This window comes from Miniopterus schreibersii (assembly GCF_964146895.1).
Source record: "Miniopterus schreibersii genome assembly, chromosome: 19".
Classification (NCBI taxonomy): Eukaryota; Metazoa; Chordata; class Mammalia; order Chiroptera; family Miniopteridae; genus Miniopterus; species Miniopterus schreibersii.
This window is the reverse complement of record NC_138119.1, coordinates 16568860-16586640: the sequence shown is the minus strand read 5'-3', so window position 1 is coordinate 16586640 and position 17781 is coordinate 16568860. Positions and strand designations below refer to the sequence as shown.

The window sequence follows — 17781 nt, the reverse complement described above, 5'->3', positions numbered from 1 at the left end:
GTTCTGAGTCCACCCTTGACTTCAAAGAAAAGAGAAAGTTTCAAAACTTATTCAAGTCCATTCATTCCTTCATTTGTGCGTAGGTTACATTTGGGAAGAAGGTAACATGGACAGAAGCGGGGAAAGTCAGGATACTCGGCTTCTTTTCTGTTTTGCTTAACATTGACCATCTAAGTCTTTACCAACCTCTCCAGAAAGGATTAAATGAGAAGACTGTAGAAGCTCACTAGATACTAGTTTATTTATTACACTGCAATGGAATAAATTGAGAAGATCTCACTCCTATATTTCTACGTGATCCACCATCCAGTTTTCTTTTCTCTTTTTTCCCACTTCGAAAATGATTTGTGGGTGTGTTTCCCCAGAAAATCTGTAGAAAGGGTTCAATGCTTAGTTTCAGCATTTTCCTTAAAGCTCTTCTGTGAGTTAAGACACCTCGGGGGAGGGGTAGATAAACTCCCATATCAACGGGTGATCATTTTTATCTTTATAAGTGACCCACAATTTGGTTACTGGTGCAGTGAGAAATTAAGAAAATAGCACACTTTTATGACTGTCATTTCACAGTCACTCAAATCAGAACTGGAATGCCACAAAAACAACTCCCTGTTAGCCCAGAGAAGAGAGAAAAAGAAAGAAAGTAAAGGGGAAATTCAGATTAGTCACAAAGAAGTTCCCCGCCTGCCTGCAAAGCGACAGCATTAAAACTGAGAGAGTCCGCTCTGCTCTTTCAATCGCCTCTTATCTCTGGTCCTGGTACCTCCGAGGACTGGCTGATTGATGCTCCTGGGTCTTCACCCCCTTCTTGGGAGGGGAGAGGCCAGCTCTCCCTCGGATTTCCTTTCCTGCCTCCAGACTGTGAAGATGGAAGGGGGCCAAGCCCTGGGTGAGCGTGTGAGAAACACACCAGGGCTGCGATTCCCCACGAACAAGCTGCTGCTGGTGGCCTCCGTGGTCCAGGGGCTGGGACTGCTCCTGTGTCTCACCTACATCTGCTTGCACTTCTACGCTCCTCAGGTAAGATGCACACCGGCTCTTTTGCTCGCACCAGGTCACACTGACGGCAGCTCCCAAGGCTGCAAAGGGTCACTTGGAGGTAATCTGATAACCAGATTGTGGAGCTTTTTGGTTTTTTTCCCCCTTTTCCCCATAGCGGCTGTGCAGTGTGGTTAAGCACCCCCCGGTCTCCTTTTTCCTTCCCTTTTCTCAGCAGTGGCGGTGATGGGGCACCGTGGAGGTAGGGCAGGGGCTCTGCTTCTGGAGTCTTCTCTTTCTCCGCAATGCAGGAGTCCCGGTATTCTTTTAGGAGCTGTCACTTCGAAGCTTCGAGTCACTGGTGCGCCTGGTTTACCCGTTCTGCTAGTAAGCGTCTGATCCGGGAATTAATATAAAAAGGAAATAAGAAAGGGCTCAGCTCTACTTTGCCACTGTGTTCGCAAAACCCACAGACTCTCGCGGGCCTTTGCTTCTGCTTTGTAAAGAACGCTGAAGGCGGCGGTGCCAAGTCCTTTCGGATGGCTAATAGCCCTCCCAAGGGCAGAGGCGCGTGGTCATGTGCGCACGTGCACGTGGCCAAACATTTGCCCGCAGCAGCCTGATCTGCTGCGATCCTCACGGCCTTTCCCCGAGTCACCGCGGCCAGGCATCGCGGCGTCCCCTCCGCCGTGTCCAACGCATGCGGTGGGTGGGCATCACCCTAGTAATTCCCCCGCCTAATGAAGATATTCCTTGCATTTCCCCTTCTCTTTATTCTGGTCCCTTTTACATGATTTTTTTCTTATTTACTTGCTCTCACCTGCAAACATTATTAGGTCTTTAAGGATGTTCTTGACTGCAGGCAACCCCACTGAAAATAAACGTACAGCCTGCCCGTGTTCCCTCGTCGAGGCTGGTCTGATCAGTCTTGTTTCCTTAGTGGGTTGCTTGGGGTTAGAAAATCTGTCCCTGGGGATGCTTTGGGTTAGAAAAGTCTGCCACCGGTAAGTATTAGACAATAGGAACTTTTATTTCTGATGGACATGTCAGAGACTGGGTATCTCCAACAGGACCGGGATGGGACCAGGGGAGTCCTGGCAGACGCCTGGGCTTGCCTCTGCCCACCGGAAACAGGGTTTTTTTGGTGCAGAGGCTGGTGGCAGAGAGGTTGTGATCGCTGTGCTGCAGAGAGGGCTCAAGTCCCCAGAGTCCAGCAGGGTAGCTGTGTCATGCTCAAGTCTGTGGAGCGGCAGGCACAGCACCACACTCTCCCCGCATCATGACACACCTTTCCTTCTCTCTGCAGAGCCCTTTGGGTACAATAAGAGTAGGCGACCTGGGGCGCGGGGGTGGTGCAATGTGTCCATGGCAGGGTGGCTAAGACACAGACCGGAATCAGGCTCTTCCGAGAAGAAAACAGAGTACACAAAAATAGAACAGCTGAGTGCACGCGCCACGTCTGGGAGCCCTGAGAGTGCTTTTTCAAACCACCCCAGTGTCACAGATGTCCTTACGCTGTGACGATGTAAAGACAGGACAGATGGCCCCATTGAGACTCAGCTAAGACTGTGAGCAGGAGGGAGCCGAAGGTGAAAGGGGTGTGCAGCCCGCTGGTGGCGGAGCCTCTCGGGACTAGCAACACCCAGGAGGTGCTGAGAAGGAGGGGGGTCCTTCTGGCAAGTCACCCAGCAGCTCTGTGACCCAGCCTGGAAGGAAAGCTGAGTGCTGGTTTCCAGGACACAGAAATGGAAGCAAAGACATAGGAGGCACCTTAGAGCTGCTGGCTCAGGAAATGTGCTCTCGTATACTCTGGAGATGGAATTTTTGGGGCACAGATATTTGAAATTCTTCACTTGCCAGGAATTTTAAATTTTTTTCTTATTTCTAGCTAGACTGTTTTAGCTAACATAATTTCTTATACTGGATAAGATGCACAGCAGCACAATGGGCCCTTCCATTTAATCTCATATACTTTAGTGGGGGGAAAGGGAGCACAAATAGATGGTGTGTGTTACCCCTGGAACTCAATCCGATGGTGGTGGTGGCTGTGTGTGTGCGCCCATGAGGGAGAGGGAGGGAGGGAGGGAGAGAGGGACAGAGACTGAGAGACACTGAGAGAAGAGTGTAGAGTAGCTGTTGGAAAAGGGAGACGGACTGGTATAGCCTTTCTAAACTCATTGATAAAATTGTTTGGAATTTTGGTTGAAGGATAGACTAGGTGATGGTGCGAAAACCCCTCTACTTTTATAAAACAATATTGCTGTGATCTGTCTATGGCTTGTTACGTTGGATTTTTTTTTTTTTTAGTGTAGGAGAAAGATATTTGGAGAATAATCATAATTTTCCCTTATGTTTTCGATTTAATTTTTAGCCATATAAAATAATCGATGTCAGAAAAAAAAAAGATAGACCTTCCCGCTCAGATAAGTCGCTTCCCTCTTTGGGCTTCGATTTTCTCATGTGTTAGCAGTTGGATCAAATGATCAGAAAGATCTCCTCCAGCTCAGTATTCTATGGCTGTGTACTTTATACATATATTCATAGACTCGGGGAGGTTTTGAGAAATACAAAATATAAGGAAGCACATTTTTGTGTCTGAGCTTATGAATTTCCTGGTTCTTAAGAAGGGATGGGAGGAAATAAAATTTGCACATATACTTGTAATTTGTACTTATTTATATACTATCTACATATCTAAATAACCTGTTCTGGGTTAGCAAAGTACCTTATTTAGAAGGAGGAAAGAAGATTCTAGAAGAATATCTAGAAGAATATCTAGGGTAGAAATTGTGAAATTGAGTGCTTCTGTTACCAAAAACAATACACATTCTTTGAATATTTATTTAAAGTATTAGGCTTCCAGTCTTACCTGTTACTTCAGCTGGCAGAAAAGCAGGTCACTTTACAAATATAATTTACAAATTTATAAGCATGATTTGTAAATTATATTTGTGTGTCTCAGGGCTATTGAAGCTGGGCTATTTCAAGATTTGTATCACCTTAATCATAGCAATTTATAGATGTGAGTGCTTTTAGTGATAATTCTTTAGCAAATTTCAGTTAAAGGTTTATATTTTCATCACTTTTACTGCTGGGAAAAACAGAAGTAGAGGAACTTGGAAAGTGAGCTGACCAGTTCTGTGTCTATTGGAATCCAGTTTCTTAATGAAGTTTCAGGCTATAATTTGGACTTTTGTTTGCATCATTTATGGAGAAAAAAGCAGCTTTTTTCCCCCTTTGGCCTGAAAATTTTCTCTCAGATTAGCTCAATTTAAATGTATCCCCATGTAATCTAACAAGTTTTTTAAAAGCTCTTTTTTTTTTTTTTAATGCCAGACGTGCAGATGAATGATTTTCAATGCAATGGAATTTACATTTCATAAGCAATTCTATGAGAATGACAAAGAAATATCTAAAGTATTGAACTGATTTGTCATTAACTATTTGGAGGCCCTTAAAGGGGGGACTAATAATAATGTATAGAATCATTGGATTTTTGAGAGGACATTAGACATAGTCTACTTACAGATGAGAAAACAGAATCCTAGAGAGGGTAAGAGCTTGGGAGGAGGTAATGCTACCCCTGATTTAGAAGGAGGAGTAGAAAGTCTTTAAATAGACAAGTGGATGGGAAGGGGGTAGAAGGCTTTCTGGGTAGAACAGCGGGTTGTTCAAAATGGTTGAAATTGAATGTTCCTAGGGCAAAATGGTGGAAGGTAAAGCTTGGCAGGGTCTGGTGATTCATACTAGGGAACACACTTCCTTCCATTCAATGCAAAAGAAAATACAGGAAAAATTACCCAAATTGCTGCTTCTCCAAATCTCACTTCTCTTCTGTGGTTTACATCTTTCTCTAACTAGAAAGTGAATCTGATCTCATGCAACACTAGGGGGCGCCCCAGTAAAACGAACCATTCTCAGACGGCTTAACAGAGCCCACTCTCTTTCCCCAAGGAGTCAAGGTAAGAAAACCTTTCTCGGGGAGCCTAGAGCTCACCAGATGTAAGAGGTGATATCAAGGTGGCCTCATATTGATCACTATATCAAGGTGGCCTCATATTGATCACTATATCAAGGTGGCCTCATATTGATCACTATATCAAGGTGGCCTCATATTGATCACTATTTACACAGTGATGATATTTTGTAACTGAAAAATTTTGATATACTACTGACCCTAGTACTCAAAACAGGACAGAAAAATTTATACTGGGATCATGCAGGAAATATCACATATGTCCGCATATATGGAAACACACACACACACACACACACACACACACACACACACACACACAGAAAGATTGGGGATTGAGCAGCAAGGCTTTTGTATAGACTTAGGGATATAATCTCCTGATTCCATTTCTCTGACTTCAGCCCTTACCTACAGGCACAGAGCAGACCCAGCCCGGCCTCGGGGCTGACCACTTGCCCTTCCAACCCTATTTCTTTTCACTGCAGTCACTTCTGTGGCCCTCACTCTCAGAGAACCTGTACTCTCCACCCATTCAGGGATTCTGCATCCAGGGAAAATGAACATTAGCCGCCCGGCCGGGCGTGGCTCAGCGGGTGAACATCGACCTAGGATCCAGGCGATCGGGGTTCGATTCCTGGTCAGGGCACATACCTGGGTTGTGGGCTCGATCCCCAGTCGGGGGCGTGGAGGCAGCCGATCAATGACTCTCTCATCATTGATGTTTCTGTCTCCCTTTTTCTCTCTCTGAAATCAATAAAGTTTTTTTTGTGTTTTTTTTTAAAGAAAATGAACATTAACCTTCTGGAGTCATGTAGGTGAGAGGAGCCCTGTACAGTATTGTTACGAGTGAAAAGCACTGAGTTACAAAAGGTTGCTTCACACCGATGGCTGGAGGTGAAACGCATAGTGGATGCGTTAGGATGAAATCGAATTCCCCAACAGCCTATGGCTTGTGTACTTTGTTTGTAGCCACTCATAATTTCGATATTCAGATCTTTTTAAATGAAGGCATCGCAACACTTCCTTATACGAAAATACGATACATCTCAAAGTTTTGAGGGAGACACTGTGGTGTCGGGGAGAGCACGTTGGACCAGAAACTAGAAGGCTCTGGTTCAGCCCAGCCTTTAGCGTTGTGACTTTGCGTAAATTCCCCGAAATTCCCTGAGCGCCAGTTTCGTCAGCTGAATCATTTTCAGTTTGGTAGTTGTGAAGAGCAAACGTGGTCCGGAGCCTTGGAAATGCTGAGACGATGGTTATTATTCACGGACATGCTTCCCTCCGCATACCACCACTAAAATGTTTTCATTGTGCGTACACACACACACACACACACACACACACGCCGCAGCTCAAATCTCAGAAAGCATATCATGGTTAGGGTTATCCTTAACTTCTTGGATTTTGACTTCCTTTAGGGTTAAAAAACCCCAACCCTTTGGAATAATTCTAGCATTTTGGAATATAGATTTCTAATTAAGAGTTTATGGCTGCATCAGGTACAAAGAAAGAACAGAGGGAGAATTTATTAGGCCCTAAAGTGTTACTAGGCTCAGTGTCTGGAAGTAGACACACTTAGATGGCCCTGGCCGCTTCCATCTCCCCCAACTTTGATTTGTTTCATCCAATTCTCCAGCGACTGGGCTCCCAAATAGGGAAGAAAATTGTATTTAGAAGAAGGATGTGGTCTGGTCACAATACTAGAAACACTGAGAATATGACTGGTATATAGTAGTCCCCCCCATCCCCCTACTTTATGTTCAGTTTCACTTTCTGGGTTTTCAATTACCCATATTCAACCATGGTCCAAAAATGTTCAATGAAAAGTGCCGGAAAGAAACAATTCACTCGTTTTAAATCACACAACTTGCTGAGCGGTGTGATGAAATCTCGGCTCTCCGGCTGGAATGTAAATCATCCCTTTATAGGCCGTCTCCACAGCTGTAGACACTCTTGGCCCATTAGTCACCCAGTTGCCGCCTTCGTTTTTGGATTTACTGTTGAGATACCGCACTGCTTGTGTTCAAGCCAACCTTATTTTACTTAATAATGGCTCCAAAGTGCAAGAGTAGTGATGCTGGCAATTTGGATATGCCAAGGAGAAGCCAGAAAGTGCTTTATGAATGCATAGGATAAACATAGTATATATATATATGGGGTTCGGTACTATCCATAGTTTCAGGCATAACCTAGGGGTCTTGGAACATATCCCATTGAATAAGGGGGGACGACTGTAATTACTTTTCTTTCCAGCAGAACTTTTATTCTGAAATGCACCTTAGGTGGATTATTAATTTGTATAAAGTTTTCTAGCTTTGGTAACATGTAACTGCTCCAAGAACACATCTGGCCCGCCCGGGTGTGGCTCAGAGGTTGAGCGTCGACCTAGGATCCAGGAGATTGCGGTTCGATTCCCGGTCAGGGCACATGCCTGGGTTGCGGGCTTGATTCCCGGTCGGGGGCGTGCAGGAGGCCACCGATCAATGACTCATCATTGATGTTTCTATCTCTCTCTCTCCCTTTCCTTTCCTTTCTCTGAAATCAATAAAGATATATTGAAAAAAACAAAAACAAACAAAAAAACCCCACATCTGGCTGATGGAAAATAGACCCACACTTTAATTTTTCTAATACTAATTTAATAGGAGCTTGTGGATGGATAGAAAACTTCATTCCCAAAGTGTTGCATTATATATGTGGGGAACGGAGGGGCCCAGTGAGTTGAAAGGATGGACCCTCAGGGCTGGGCTTCTCTGTAGGTAGCTGGGGCACGAGCTAGAGAACCAGAGAAATTGTCCAACATTATAAAAAATAATAAACTAGCATCCAAATAATCATTAAAGGAAAATATTAAAACCTTTTGGGGTTATAAAATAAGTTGTAAAACCCCTACTTTATAGTTCAGCAACATAAAGTATATTTTGAATTACTTGTGTGTTGATTGCTTAAAGTTTTTAGCTTCCAAGGCTCCTAAAGGCCTTAATCTGACCCTGTACATGGTATGAGGAAGACTAGGAGAGGAAAGCCTTTTTTGGGGGGTGGGGAATAATTGAGGGTATCGCTCCTGGTGTCTCTTGCAATAACAGTCTCTCGTTTTTGCAGATCTTTTCCCCACATCTGTCCTCACTCCTTCACCATGACCTTGGAACAAGATAGATACTTGGGTGCAGTTTTACAGTAAGGAAATGTGAGGCATTACAGTCATGTCTGGGTTTATATGGAAAGGTCAGGCAAGTTAGACACTGTGGCTATGTCTGCGTTCTACTCCTGTCTCCTTTCATTCCCCTGGGCCATGACTTTGTGACTCTGAGCTTTAAGAATTTGGGCTGGCTATTCTAGAATTTGCTTTCTTTTCTGACAGTCGTTGTATTTGAAGAAAACTTGAGGAAAAGATTTATGACCTGGTACAGAGGGAAGAAAGATTCTTTTTTAAAAAGGGATTCGAATCTACTTATACAAATGTAGATAACATGATCCATGATGATTTAACAATCACATAAAACCTTAGGGGTTCTTGTTATGAAACAGAGCATAGTATGTGCGATATGTTTACAGAAGAGAAAGGGAACCTAGCTGATCATTTCTCTCTGAGCTTAGTCTATATAATTTCCCCAGACCTTTCCAGCTCTATCAGACTTTGATTCAAAGATATACTTTCATGTGCTAGCGTGATTTGCACACTCTATACAAATACCTAGTCGACCATGTATTTAGTTTCCAAGAGCTGCCACAATAAATTATCAAAACCAGGCACCTTAAAGCAACAGAGATTTAGTTTCTCACAGTTCTGGAGGATAGAAATTAAAAGTCAAAGTGCTGGCAGGGCCATGCTCCCTCTAAAGGCTCTAGGGAAGAATCCTCCCTTGCCTCTTTCTGGCTTCTTTCGCAGCAATCCTTGGCTTGTGGCCACATCACCCTAAGAACTGCCCCCATCTTCACACGACCATCTCCCCTGTGTAATTCTGTATCTTTTCCTCTTCTTTTAAGGATAGAAGTCATGCTGAATTTAGGGCCAACCCTAATCTAGTAGACCTCATGTTAACTAACTACCTCTGCAAATACCCTATTTCCAAATAAAGTCATATACTGAGGGTTCAGGTGGATGTGAGCTTTGGGGGAGACATTATTCAACTCACTACAAGCCATTGATTCATTTACTTATTCGATAGTATTTGTAGAGTGTCAATTACCTGTCAGACAAAGAGAAAACAGTGGTGAACAAGACATGGCCTTCCCTGCCTTCCCAGAGTTTCCAACCCCTGTGTTTAAAGCAGACACTTAAAGAAGCAGTAACATAGTGTGTGATCGATCCTGGATAACCAAGTGGAGCATAATCCTTGAGTAAGAAGTTTCACGGAAAGCTATCTACAAGCTTCAATGCCGAGTCTCCTGATTGAGGTTATAAAGTGAGCCAACTTTTCTTTTGCATGAGGCACTTGGTTTCTTCTCTGTGAATTATCAGGAAGGCCTTAGTTATGAATGCTATTGTCATTATTGTCACAACCACCATCATCATTCCACTGCAACGATTTTGACCAGTCACCAGTCTAAGTCCCCATGAGAGCACAGGTTGAGGATTATTTAGAGCTTTATTGCACAAACAACACTAGAGACACTCTTGATTGTTTGTTAACCATCAGAGGGAGCCAGGGGAGGAGGAGGGGTATCTGCTGCTTCTGTTAGAGCACAGGGGCTTGTTGTGTTGAAAAGTCTTCTGTTCACCCAATCCCTTGGGATTTCTCTTCTGAATGTTGTGATTTGCCTAATCTCTGACATAGAAGGGTCCTTAGATGCTGCTTATTCCACCATCTTAACTGAGGTTGGACATCAAGACGAAGTAATTAGAAATTGAGGAAGGGAAAGGACTTGTTCTGGCCTAAGACCAGACCCTAGGGTCCATATTCTCAGCCCAATGTCTTGTCTAGGCTTCTAGTTGCCTTCCAAAGGCATTAACTTCTCCTTTGTATATAGCAAATGAACTGGAGAATGAATAACTTCAGACAGAAAGAATCTGATTGTAATAATTCTGCTACTCCCTTTGTACTCAAGTATGCGTGGAACAATTTAAAACACTTGAGTAACATCTGGTGTTGGTTGGAGTCAGTGTTGGATATTATGTGATTACGAAGTCATTGGCTAAGTTCTGGGCATTGTCTAAGGGGCTAAGTTCCCCTTTAGCTAAGCAAACATTGACTTACTGAATTCCGTTATGCTTGAGGCAGGGTAAGATTTATGATAATGCAGTGAGTACATTGTCAACTGACCCCTCCAGCTGCTTAGAATCTAAGCTGCTACAAGAACATTATGGTGCAGACTCACACAATCACGGAGGTGAGGAAGTGAGTTCTTAGAAATGTTTTGGCAGATGCCTCTGTCGGTGTACTTTGAGGACTTCCCCAGTTCATGTGGAAAGGGAAATCCAAATATGAGAAAAATCTTCCCCTTGAGGATAGAAAAAGTTAGTTGCATTTGGTCAATCACATCATTTTGAAGATGTGTTCATGTCACATGGATGCTTTTGGTTCATTTGGTTGTTTACCTCAAGACTGAGATCCCTCTTAGGGATGTTAATTGCTAAGTATCTGGGACAATGAAACCATAGTTTTTGTTCTCTGAGATTGAGAGGACAGGGTCAGTAAATAGGGGCCTCTCTGTGGGATAGCCATTACTAAGTAATTTTGACAAGAAGAGTGGAAGTGTTTAGAGAGAGCGGGCTAGGTTAGGATATCACATGGATGGTGCAGTAGAGAAGAGAATGAGGGCTGAGAGACAGCTTATAGCAAAAAGGTGCTGACAGCCGTGGTGAAGGGTGAGGGAAGGAGAAAGAGAAGGTTTGGGATGACAGTTAAATCGGCTATTCTTTGTGTTCATTAGATCCCCAAAGACTCTTTATTCAACAAAATTTTCATCTCTACGAAATGTAAATTTTGGGATAAGATTTGTCTGAATATGGAAGGTTTCTTGGGCAAAGAACCAGTTTTTGCCCATTCTCAGTCCTATGTCTGAGTGGAGTTCTGAACTTCCCTGATCAGAAGCGAACGCCTTGCCTCTGGTAAGGAGGCTGTTTCCACTGAGCACACACTGAATGCCCCAGGATGAGAGTTTAGCTTCCCAGCCTACTGTAGTGACTAAGTACAGAAAATTCCATCTTCCTCTGCAGAGGCTCCTTGAGGCACACCCTGAGAGTTTGTGAGGGTGTGCTTTCATGGTCTCTTAGGTCTCCTCTGATTGACGTGAAGCCCAAGGCAGGGGGAGGAGAGGTTCACATCCCAGTGGAGGTGGCATGGTGAACTGGGGAGTCCCCATCACAGATCTGTCTCCCCACCATGCTCCACTGACTCCCACCCTACCTGAGTCCCACCTAAGATCTTGACATTGTGGCTGGGTATCAAGTGAGGAAGGGCAAGGCCCCCAGAGGGAATGTAGAGCCCATGTCCTGGTTTCATACTTGTTGCGTCTCATCCCCTCCTGCCATAGATTCCCTTCTCCAGGACAAATGTCAAGTGAGTATAAGGTTGGCAGCCTCATGCCACATACCAGTAAGTCAGAATTAGAAACTCTCTCCAAAGGCGAGCTCTTGGGAGCATGGTAAAGGCTGCTGGATAAATGCTGGACATCAGACATTTTCCAGTTTTGTTTCCAGACAGCTCAGTGCTCAAGGTACTGAGAGAGGCCAGAAAAGGACCTACTTCTGGCTCTTCTTTGCAGCACCTGCTTGCTGCCAACTTTGTACTTGCCCATGGGCTGCTGCCCCATGTCAGGTCAATTGCACCTCACCAGAGCCTGGCCAAAGGTTTTGCCAAACTGTACTACACAGAAAACCTTATAGGGTTGGCTGAGGAGATCTCTTCTGGAAAACCTCTGGGGTATTTTAAGATATATCTGAATATTTTGACAACTATCTAAAACCTAATATTTTAATCTTGTTCAGTACTGATGATGAAAATAATTCAAATTAATCTTGGACCCTCAGAAAAATACTTTCATAAGGGTAAATATCAGAAGATATATATATTTTTTACCCATACACAAACATAGCCTTTTTTTTTAATATCAAGAAAAGCAAAACCCTCAGGTCTTCTCCAGATACTAAGAAAATGGAAAATATCAAAGGTCCAGAGGAGTTCTGTACAAGAACAAGCTAGACAATAAAGCTTCTTCAATCTGGAAAAGTGTGAAGACCCCACACCACCCCCAAACTCCTGTCAGTCGACTGTCTCAGAAGCATGAGTGCACGAGAAGTCATCTTCTAGTTGAACCTTGTATTTAATAGATGAAGACATTGAGGCCAGAGAAGGAAAGGGATCCAACTCCACCCCTCCATTCCAGGGTAATTTTCATTATACCACACAAGTAGTTTTTCCCCTCCATTCAAATTTGGAGTGAGGAGGCACCCCTAGGAAGGTTTTTATTAATATCCCATTCCTGCGTGCACTTCAGGGCTAAGCTGGGAGGAAAGAAGAAGTTGGCACACACAGCAGATCGGCAGGGCGGTAGTCTCACCATGACCTCAGCATGAAAGCGCAGAGGGAGGGCTCCGAGTTCAGGCTTCCCTCCTGGGTTTGAGGGATGTCATAAGTGAAGCCAAGAAAACAGGAATGACAGAGAACCCACAGACGGAGGCATATTCTTGTCGCATAGAGCAAAGGAAACAAGTATTTTCAAAAGCTTAGCATCATGCACCAGGCAAAGTGCTGGGTGCCTTCACGTATGTTATCTTCTTCCAACTCCACAGTCAGTTCCCGGGAATATTCCGATAGCAGCACGCCTTACTTTCCCAGGCATGAGCGCTCAGAAATGGTATATGATGTTTCCAAATTCACGAAATTAGAGAAGTCACAATTTGAACCGAATCTGACCCTCAAGGCTGCGCTCCCTGTCTCGTCTTACCAGGTTCTAGTCAAGGGAAAAGAGATTAGAGAAAATGGTTGGTTAGAGTGTAAGGCGCAGAGAGGACAGGTGTGTGGCAATGACGTTTGACCAGGAGGTTGGAGCCGGGCCATGGAGGGCCTACCTTGAATGGGGCGCTGTGGGGCTGCTCCTGGGCAGGGGGTGGTCGGAGTGCATTAGTCAGGTGTGGAGGGTGAGGGGAAAAGTTACGGCAGGGCAAGGACAAGAGGAAGGACCATTTATTTTATTTCACAACATTGTCTAGACTTAATGGCACTGATGGCAGTTAGAGATTTCTAAGAATATGCCTGTTCTTACACTGAGCCACCTTCGGGAGGGGGAACAGAAAGCCTCAGTCCAGGGTTTCAGTAGCTCTACCCAAGAGAGGAAGTGACTTGAACTTTCCTTGCTGCCTCTCAGCCTCTTGGTCGCAGAGGATGTCCCCTGGGTCACTACCACCCTTACATCATCAGGTCACTTCAAAACGGTGGCAGATTTCTTTGAATTGCAGAAACCATGTGAAGATTCTGCAAAGTCAGTCAAATAATCCAATCACGAGGGCCTTGGGATCAGAGGGCTTGACGTAAGCCTGGGGGTGAGGCGGTTAGGGTGCAACTTCAGAAACCTGGTTCGTGGACTGTTAGTGCTGAAAAGGTTGTCTTGATCTTCTAGTAATTTTTAAAGATGAGAGAACTGATGTCTAGAGAAGCTGTGAAACTTGCCCAAGACAACACCATCCCTGCCTGGCTGGCATTGGGACCCGGGTTACGGCCGGCTGAGCCCTGTGCTATCTGAACCGAATGAGGAGGCCTTTCCGGCTAGGACTGACTTGCTTGGACAGCAGTGGGGCATTGATTTACCCCAGGGATTACGATGAGAGGGTAATATGCTTTCTAAGAGGCCTTCTTCCGGAACATTGCACAAAGGACACCAATTCAGCCCCAACAGACAGCTCAGAAAGAGGAAGGAGCCAAAGACTTCTCAAGTCGACCTGAGTCAACACCTCTCTGCGTGTGCTCAGCACTGACTGGCTGGGCTTGGAAAGTCTCCCTTCTGCCTCCGAGGCCTGTCGGTTTCTGCTTGGTAAGGCTTGCGCTTTTCATTTCTGCGGGAGGTAGGGGATTCCTCATCCGTGTGGGCAGTCGCCAGAGGAATCCTGACTGCAGCTACTCATGCGCCAGGCAGTGGGAGGCAGGGATTCCACACCCCAGGGATGAAAACAAATTCCCTCCCGCACCTCCCGTCAGGACATCTCGCCAAAAGCATCATGGGGAGAGAGCTGTTATTCTTGGCAGGCGCAAGAGGCAGTGGTTTTTTTCTTTTTCCGATTTCCGTTTTTAGTAGGTCATATAAGCAGATGGTACAAAATCTTAGAAAAATATAAAAAAGTCGACCATGAAAAGTGAGGGGCCCTTTCATTCTTGACTTGAGGCTTCAGTTCCTTTCTCCAGAGGCAATACTTGCAACCAGTGTTTTGTGTATCCTTTCAGAGAGATTCAATGCCTGTGCAAGCATTATTTTTTAATTTAATTAATTAATTAAATTAATTTATTTAAATATGTCTTTATTGATTTCAGGGAGGAAGGAAGAGGGAGAGAGAGAAACATCAATGATGAGAGTCATTCATTGGCTGCCTCCTGCACGCCCCCCACTGGGGATCGAGCCCGCAACCCGGGCATGTGTCCTGACTGGTAATTGAACTGCCATCTCCTGAATCATAGGCCGATGTTCAACCGCTGAGCCACGCCGGCCGGGCAAGCATCATTTTTGTTTTTTAATACATAGCAATATACTTTATACGTGGTTCTGCCTTTTGCTTCCCCCCCCCCCCCCCCCCGCATCGTATGCTTTAGGCTTTGCTTCTTACTGAACTTCTTTGCTCTCTTCAAGGTCAAATTACTGCAGACATTTTCCCCTCCGGGCTTCCTCTCTTCTTTCTTGCTGTTGACTACTCTCTGGGTTCAAGTTAGATTTTCAAGATGTTAAGGAGAAGGGAGAAAAAAACAATGTTAAAAGTATGCTACACTCACATCCACTGAACTCTGAAAGATTAGACCAGTTTTTATTGCCTGTCTGCCCTGAAAATAAAACACTGTTACTGTTGGGTTATAGCCAGGAGCCTTCCAGAATTCACCCCCCCTATCCCCCCCGTATTCTGGGAGTCTGTGGCCGTGGCGGATGGATGGTCACAGCCTGCTTGGCGAGGGGATGGATGGTCACAGCCTGCTTGGCAAGGGGATGAATGGATGGATCTTTGCGGCTGAAATGGGCTCCTTGACAAGATGACTATTAGATGCTCTGATATCCGAACTGGGAAATTGGGACTCAGTGAGCCAAAACAATACACCAAGGAGAGTTTGGCAGGGCTGAGCACAGATCTTAGGTGCTTCCAAGAAAGAGCAGAACACTCTTGACTTATCTTAAGAGGTGTTATAGCAAAGCCAGGGGCAGGGGAGCAGTCTGGGTCTAATCTCCACGGGGAAAAAAACGAGTCTTTGGCAAGCTGCTCCCCCTCGAGGCTCCTGCATATCTGTTTCACGGAATATGGCTTGTCTATTCCATCTGTTCACTATTTTATTTTCCTAAAAACATGTCCTTTTTCCTCCTTCAGGTGCCGCCTCAGTACCCTCCAGTTCAGAGCATCAGAGCACAGTTTACCAGTAAGTATTGTTGAAAGTTTGATTTTTTTTTTAAAAAGAATCTTCTCTCCAGCCTCTTAATTTCCCCCAGAACACAAGATCTCACCCTTACGTAGGGAAGTGTTAAATCCTGGAGTTGCTGGACCCTGCATGTTGTTTTTATTGGGGACAAAGGAGACATATGAAGAAGAAAAGGGGAGTCATTAGTTACCAAATCTGTGCTTGTCACTGTATTAAGTCCTTTAGATGCTTCACGAATCCTTCCAGGCATCCTCTGAGTAGGAATTATTCTTATTTTTAAGGTAAGGAAACTAAGGCTTTACCTCCTACAAGCCTATCTGACTGTGAGACACACCATTTGCCGGTATAGGTCGAGATTTTACCTTGAAGAGAGTTGAGGGAGGCTCCAGATGTGAAGTTCCAGGGGATGCTTGACCAGCGGCTTGGATCCATGATTAACACTAGAACACCCACCAGTAGTTTCTTCAAGGCTGTTCACTTGCTTCTCAAGTTCTCCTGAGCCCGAGGGCACTATACCTTGCCCTCCATGAGCGGTCTTCATTTCCAATTCAAAGCACTCCCGCCCTGGGCCTGGTACAAAGTAAGAATCACTGAATTGTGCCCAGCAGTGGGGACCTACTGTTTCCCTACTGCCACGGGGCCTGGGCCAGAGTGGGGAGTCTGAGAGGTGCTTGCTTGGCCATATTGGGGCTGATTGAAAAGAAAAGAAATTTAGGCTCTTTGGCTTACACTTGGAATGGAGCCACACGAGGGTACCAGAGGAGGAGTCTCCTCTTTTCCCTTCTGTGGAAGCGACTCTCCCGAGGGACCTCCCAGGGAGAACTAGCAGCGCAGGGGGAAGGGAGAGGCGGGCCTGGCTCCTCCACCTGCTCCCTCTGAGCAGGGCCCGAGCCGCCGGCCTTCCGTGTGCAGCGGAGTCTCTCAGCTTTAGCAGCGGCTGCCAACAGCCAGCAGTAAATCCTGTTGGAAAGCCCAGGGCTCCGGGCATGTGGAAATTGTGCACTTCACAGGGTGGGGAGGGCAAAGGGAGGAGCTCAAAGCACTGGCTTTGCGTGCGGTGGTGCTCAGGGCCCTGCAAGCGCCGGCCGGCCGCCCCCTGCGCCCGGTGAGCTATTGAACAAGAAAGGAGGCCCTGAGCTTGCCAGGCTCTCCAGGTCTGAAAATCAGGGGAGCCTCCAAGCCCCATTTTCTGCCACAGATGCATTGTGACAACCGCCTGTTGCTTTAATCTCTCGGTTCTTGAACCCCTGCGCCATCGGGGACTGTCCTCGGTACTAGTTCTGGCTCTGCCTCCTCCAGGATGCTCGCTTCCTCTCCTTCTCAACATCTCTCCCTACCGCGGGCTCTACCTATGTTTCTAGACGCATGGGAAGGTCGTTGCCCAAAGCTGTGCTAAGGAATCATTCTTCTTCCTTTATCCCCCCTCCCCTTCCCCTCCTTAGGGTGTGACAACGAGAAAGGCTTCATCCTCACATCCTCAGGCAAGGAGGAAACCATGAAGGTGGAGGACAACTCGATCCCCATCACATGCGACGGGTTTTATCTCATTTCCCTGAAGGGCTTCTTCTCCCAGGAGCTCAGCCTGGGCCTTCATTACCGGAAAAACCGGCAACCGCTCTTCAACCTAAGCAAGGTCACGTTCGTTGACTCCATCACCGTGGCCTTTCTGGGTTTCAAGGACAAAGTCTACTTGAATGTGACCACTCACAATACCTCCTGTGCAGACATCCAGGTGAACGGTGGGGAGTTAATTCTCATTCATCAAAATCCTGATGGGTTCTGTGCCGAATGAGGACCTGACGGCCACACCTAAGCCAGGCACCGAGCACCAAGCACCAATGCCACGCTGGGGGTGGATAGGACAGTGCTTCTTCCTTGGGAGTGGAGGAGTCGTCTCAGCTCAGCCCCCACCTATGGTCACACAGGACGTGCCAGAAGAAGATTCCCCTGCCCCCACTCAGGGATATTTAAGACTTACGTGACATATCATTTAATTTTATTTATCCTCGTGTCTTCTAAATCACCTAGCCCTCACCCCTCAAGCCTTAAGGCAGCTCTACAGAACAAGGAAATAGATGCCTCTCCCTTAATACACATTGTTTCTATTGGTTAGGAAGCTGTCATAATAAACTTGCTTTATTGAAAAAGACACTGGACTAGCATTTGCTGGAAATCTGACCATCTGGCTTTGGCCAAGTGCAGAGGACCAGGGAGAGGGTGGTGCCTCGGCCGAAGGTGGCGTGGACCTACTCCTGGCAGCCGAAGCGGCCTCTCTGGGAT

General features: G+C 45.7%; 1 protein-coding gene and 1 long non-coding RNA gene across 2 annotated transcripts in view; both read left to right on the top strand.

Moving 5' to 3' along the window:
- LOC308548579 overlaps positions 1–14788 on the top strand; it is a 256809-nt gene extending 242021 nt beyond the window's left edge. Inside the window, exon 7 of the long non-coding RNA XR_013997634.1 lies at positions 14778–14788. This is a non-coding gene — a long non-coding RNA (uncharacterized lncRNA). The remainder of the gene's footprint in view (positions 1–14777) is intronic.
- Positions 865–17293, top strand: TNFSF4 (TNF superfamily member 4; the record flags this gene model as incomplete). The annotated part of the gene is made up of 3 exons (XM_081121892.1): positions 865–1017; positions 15453–15501; positions 16944–17293. The coding sequence occupies 3 exons, from the start codon at positions 865–867 to the stop codon at positions 17291–17293; spliced, it is 552 nt and encodes a 183-aa protein (XP_080978018.1).
- Positions 17294–17781: the final 488 nt, after the last annotated feature.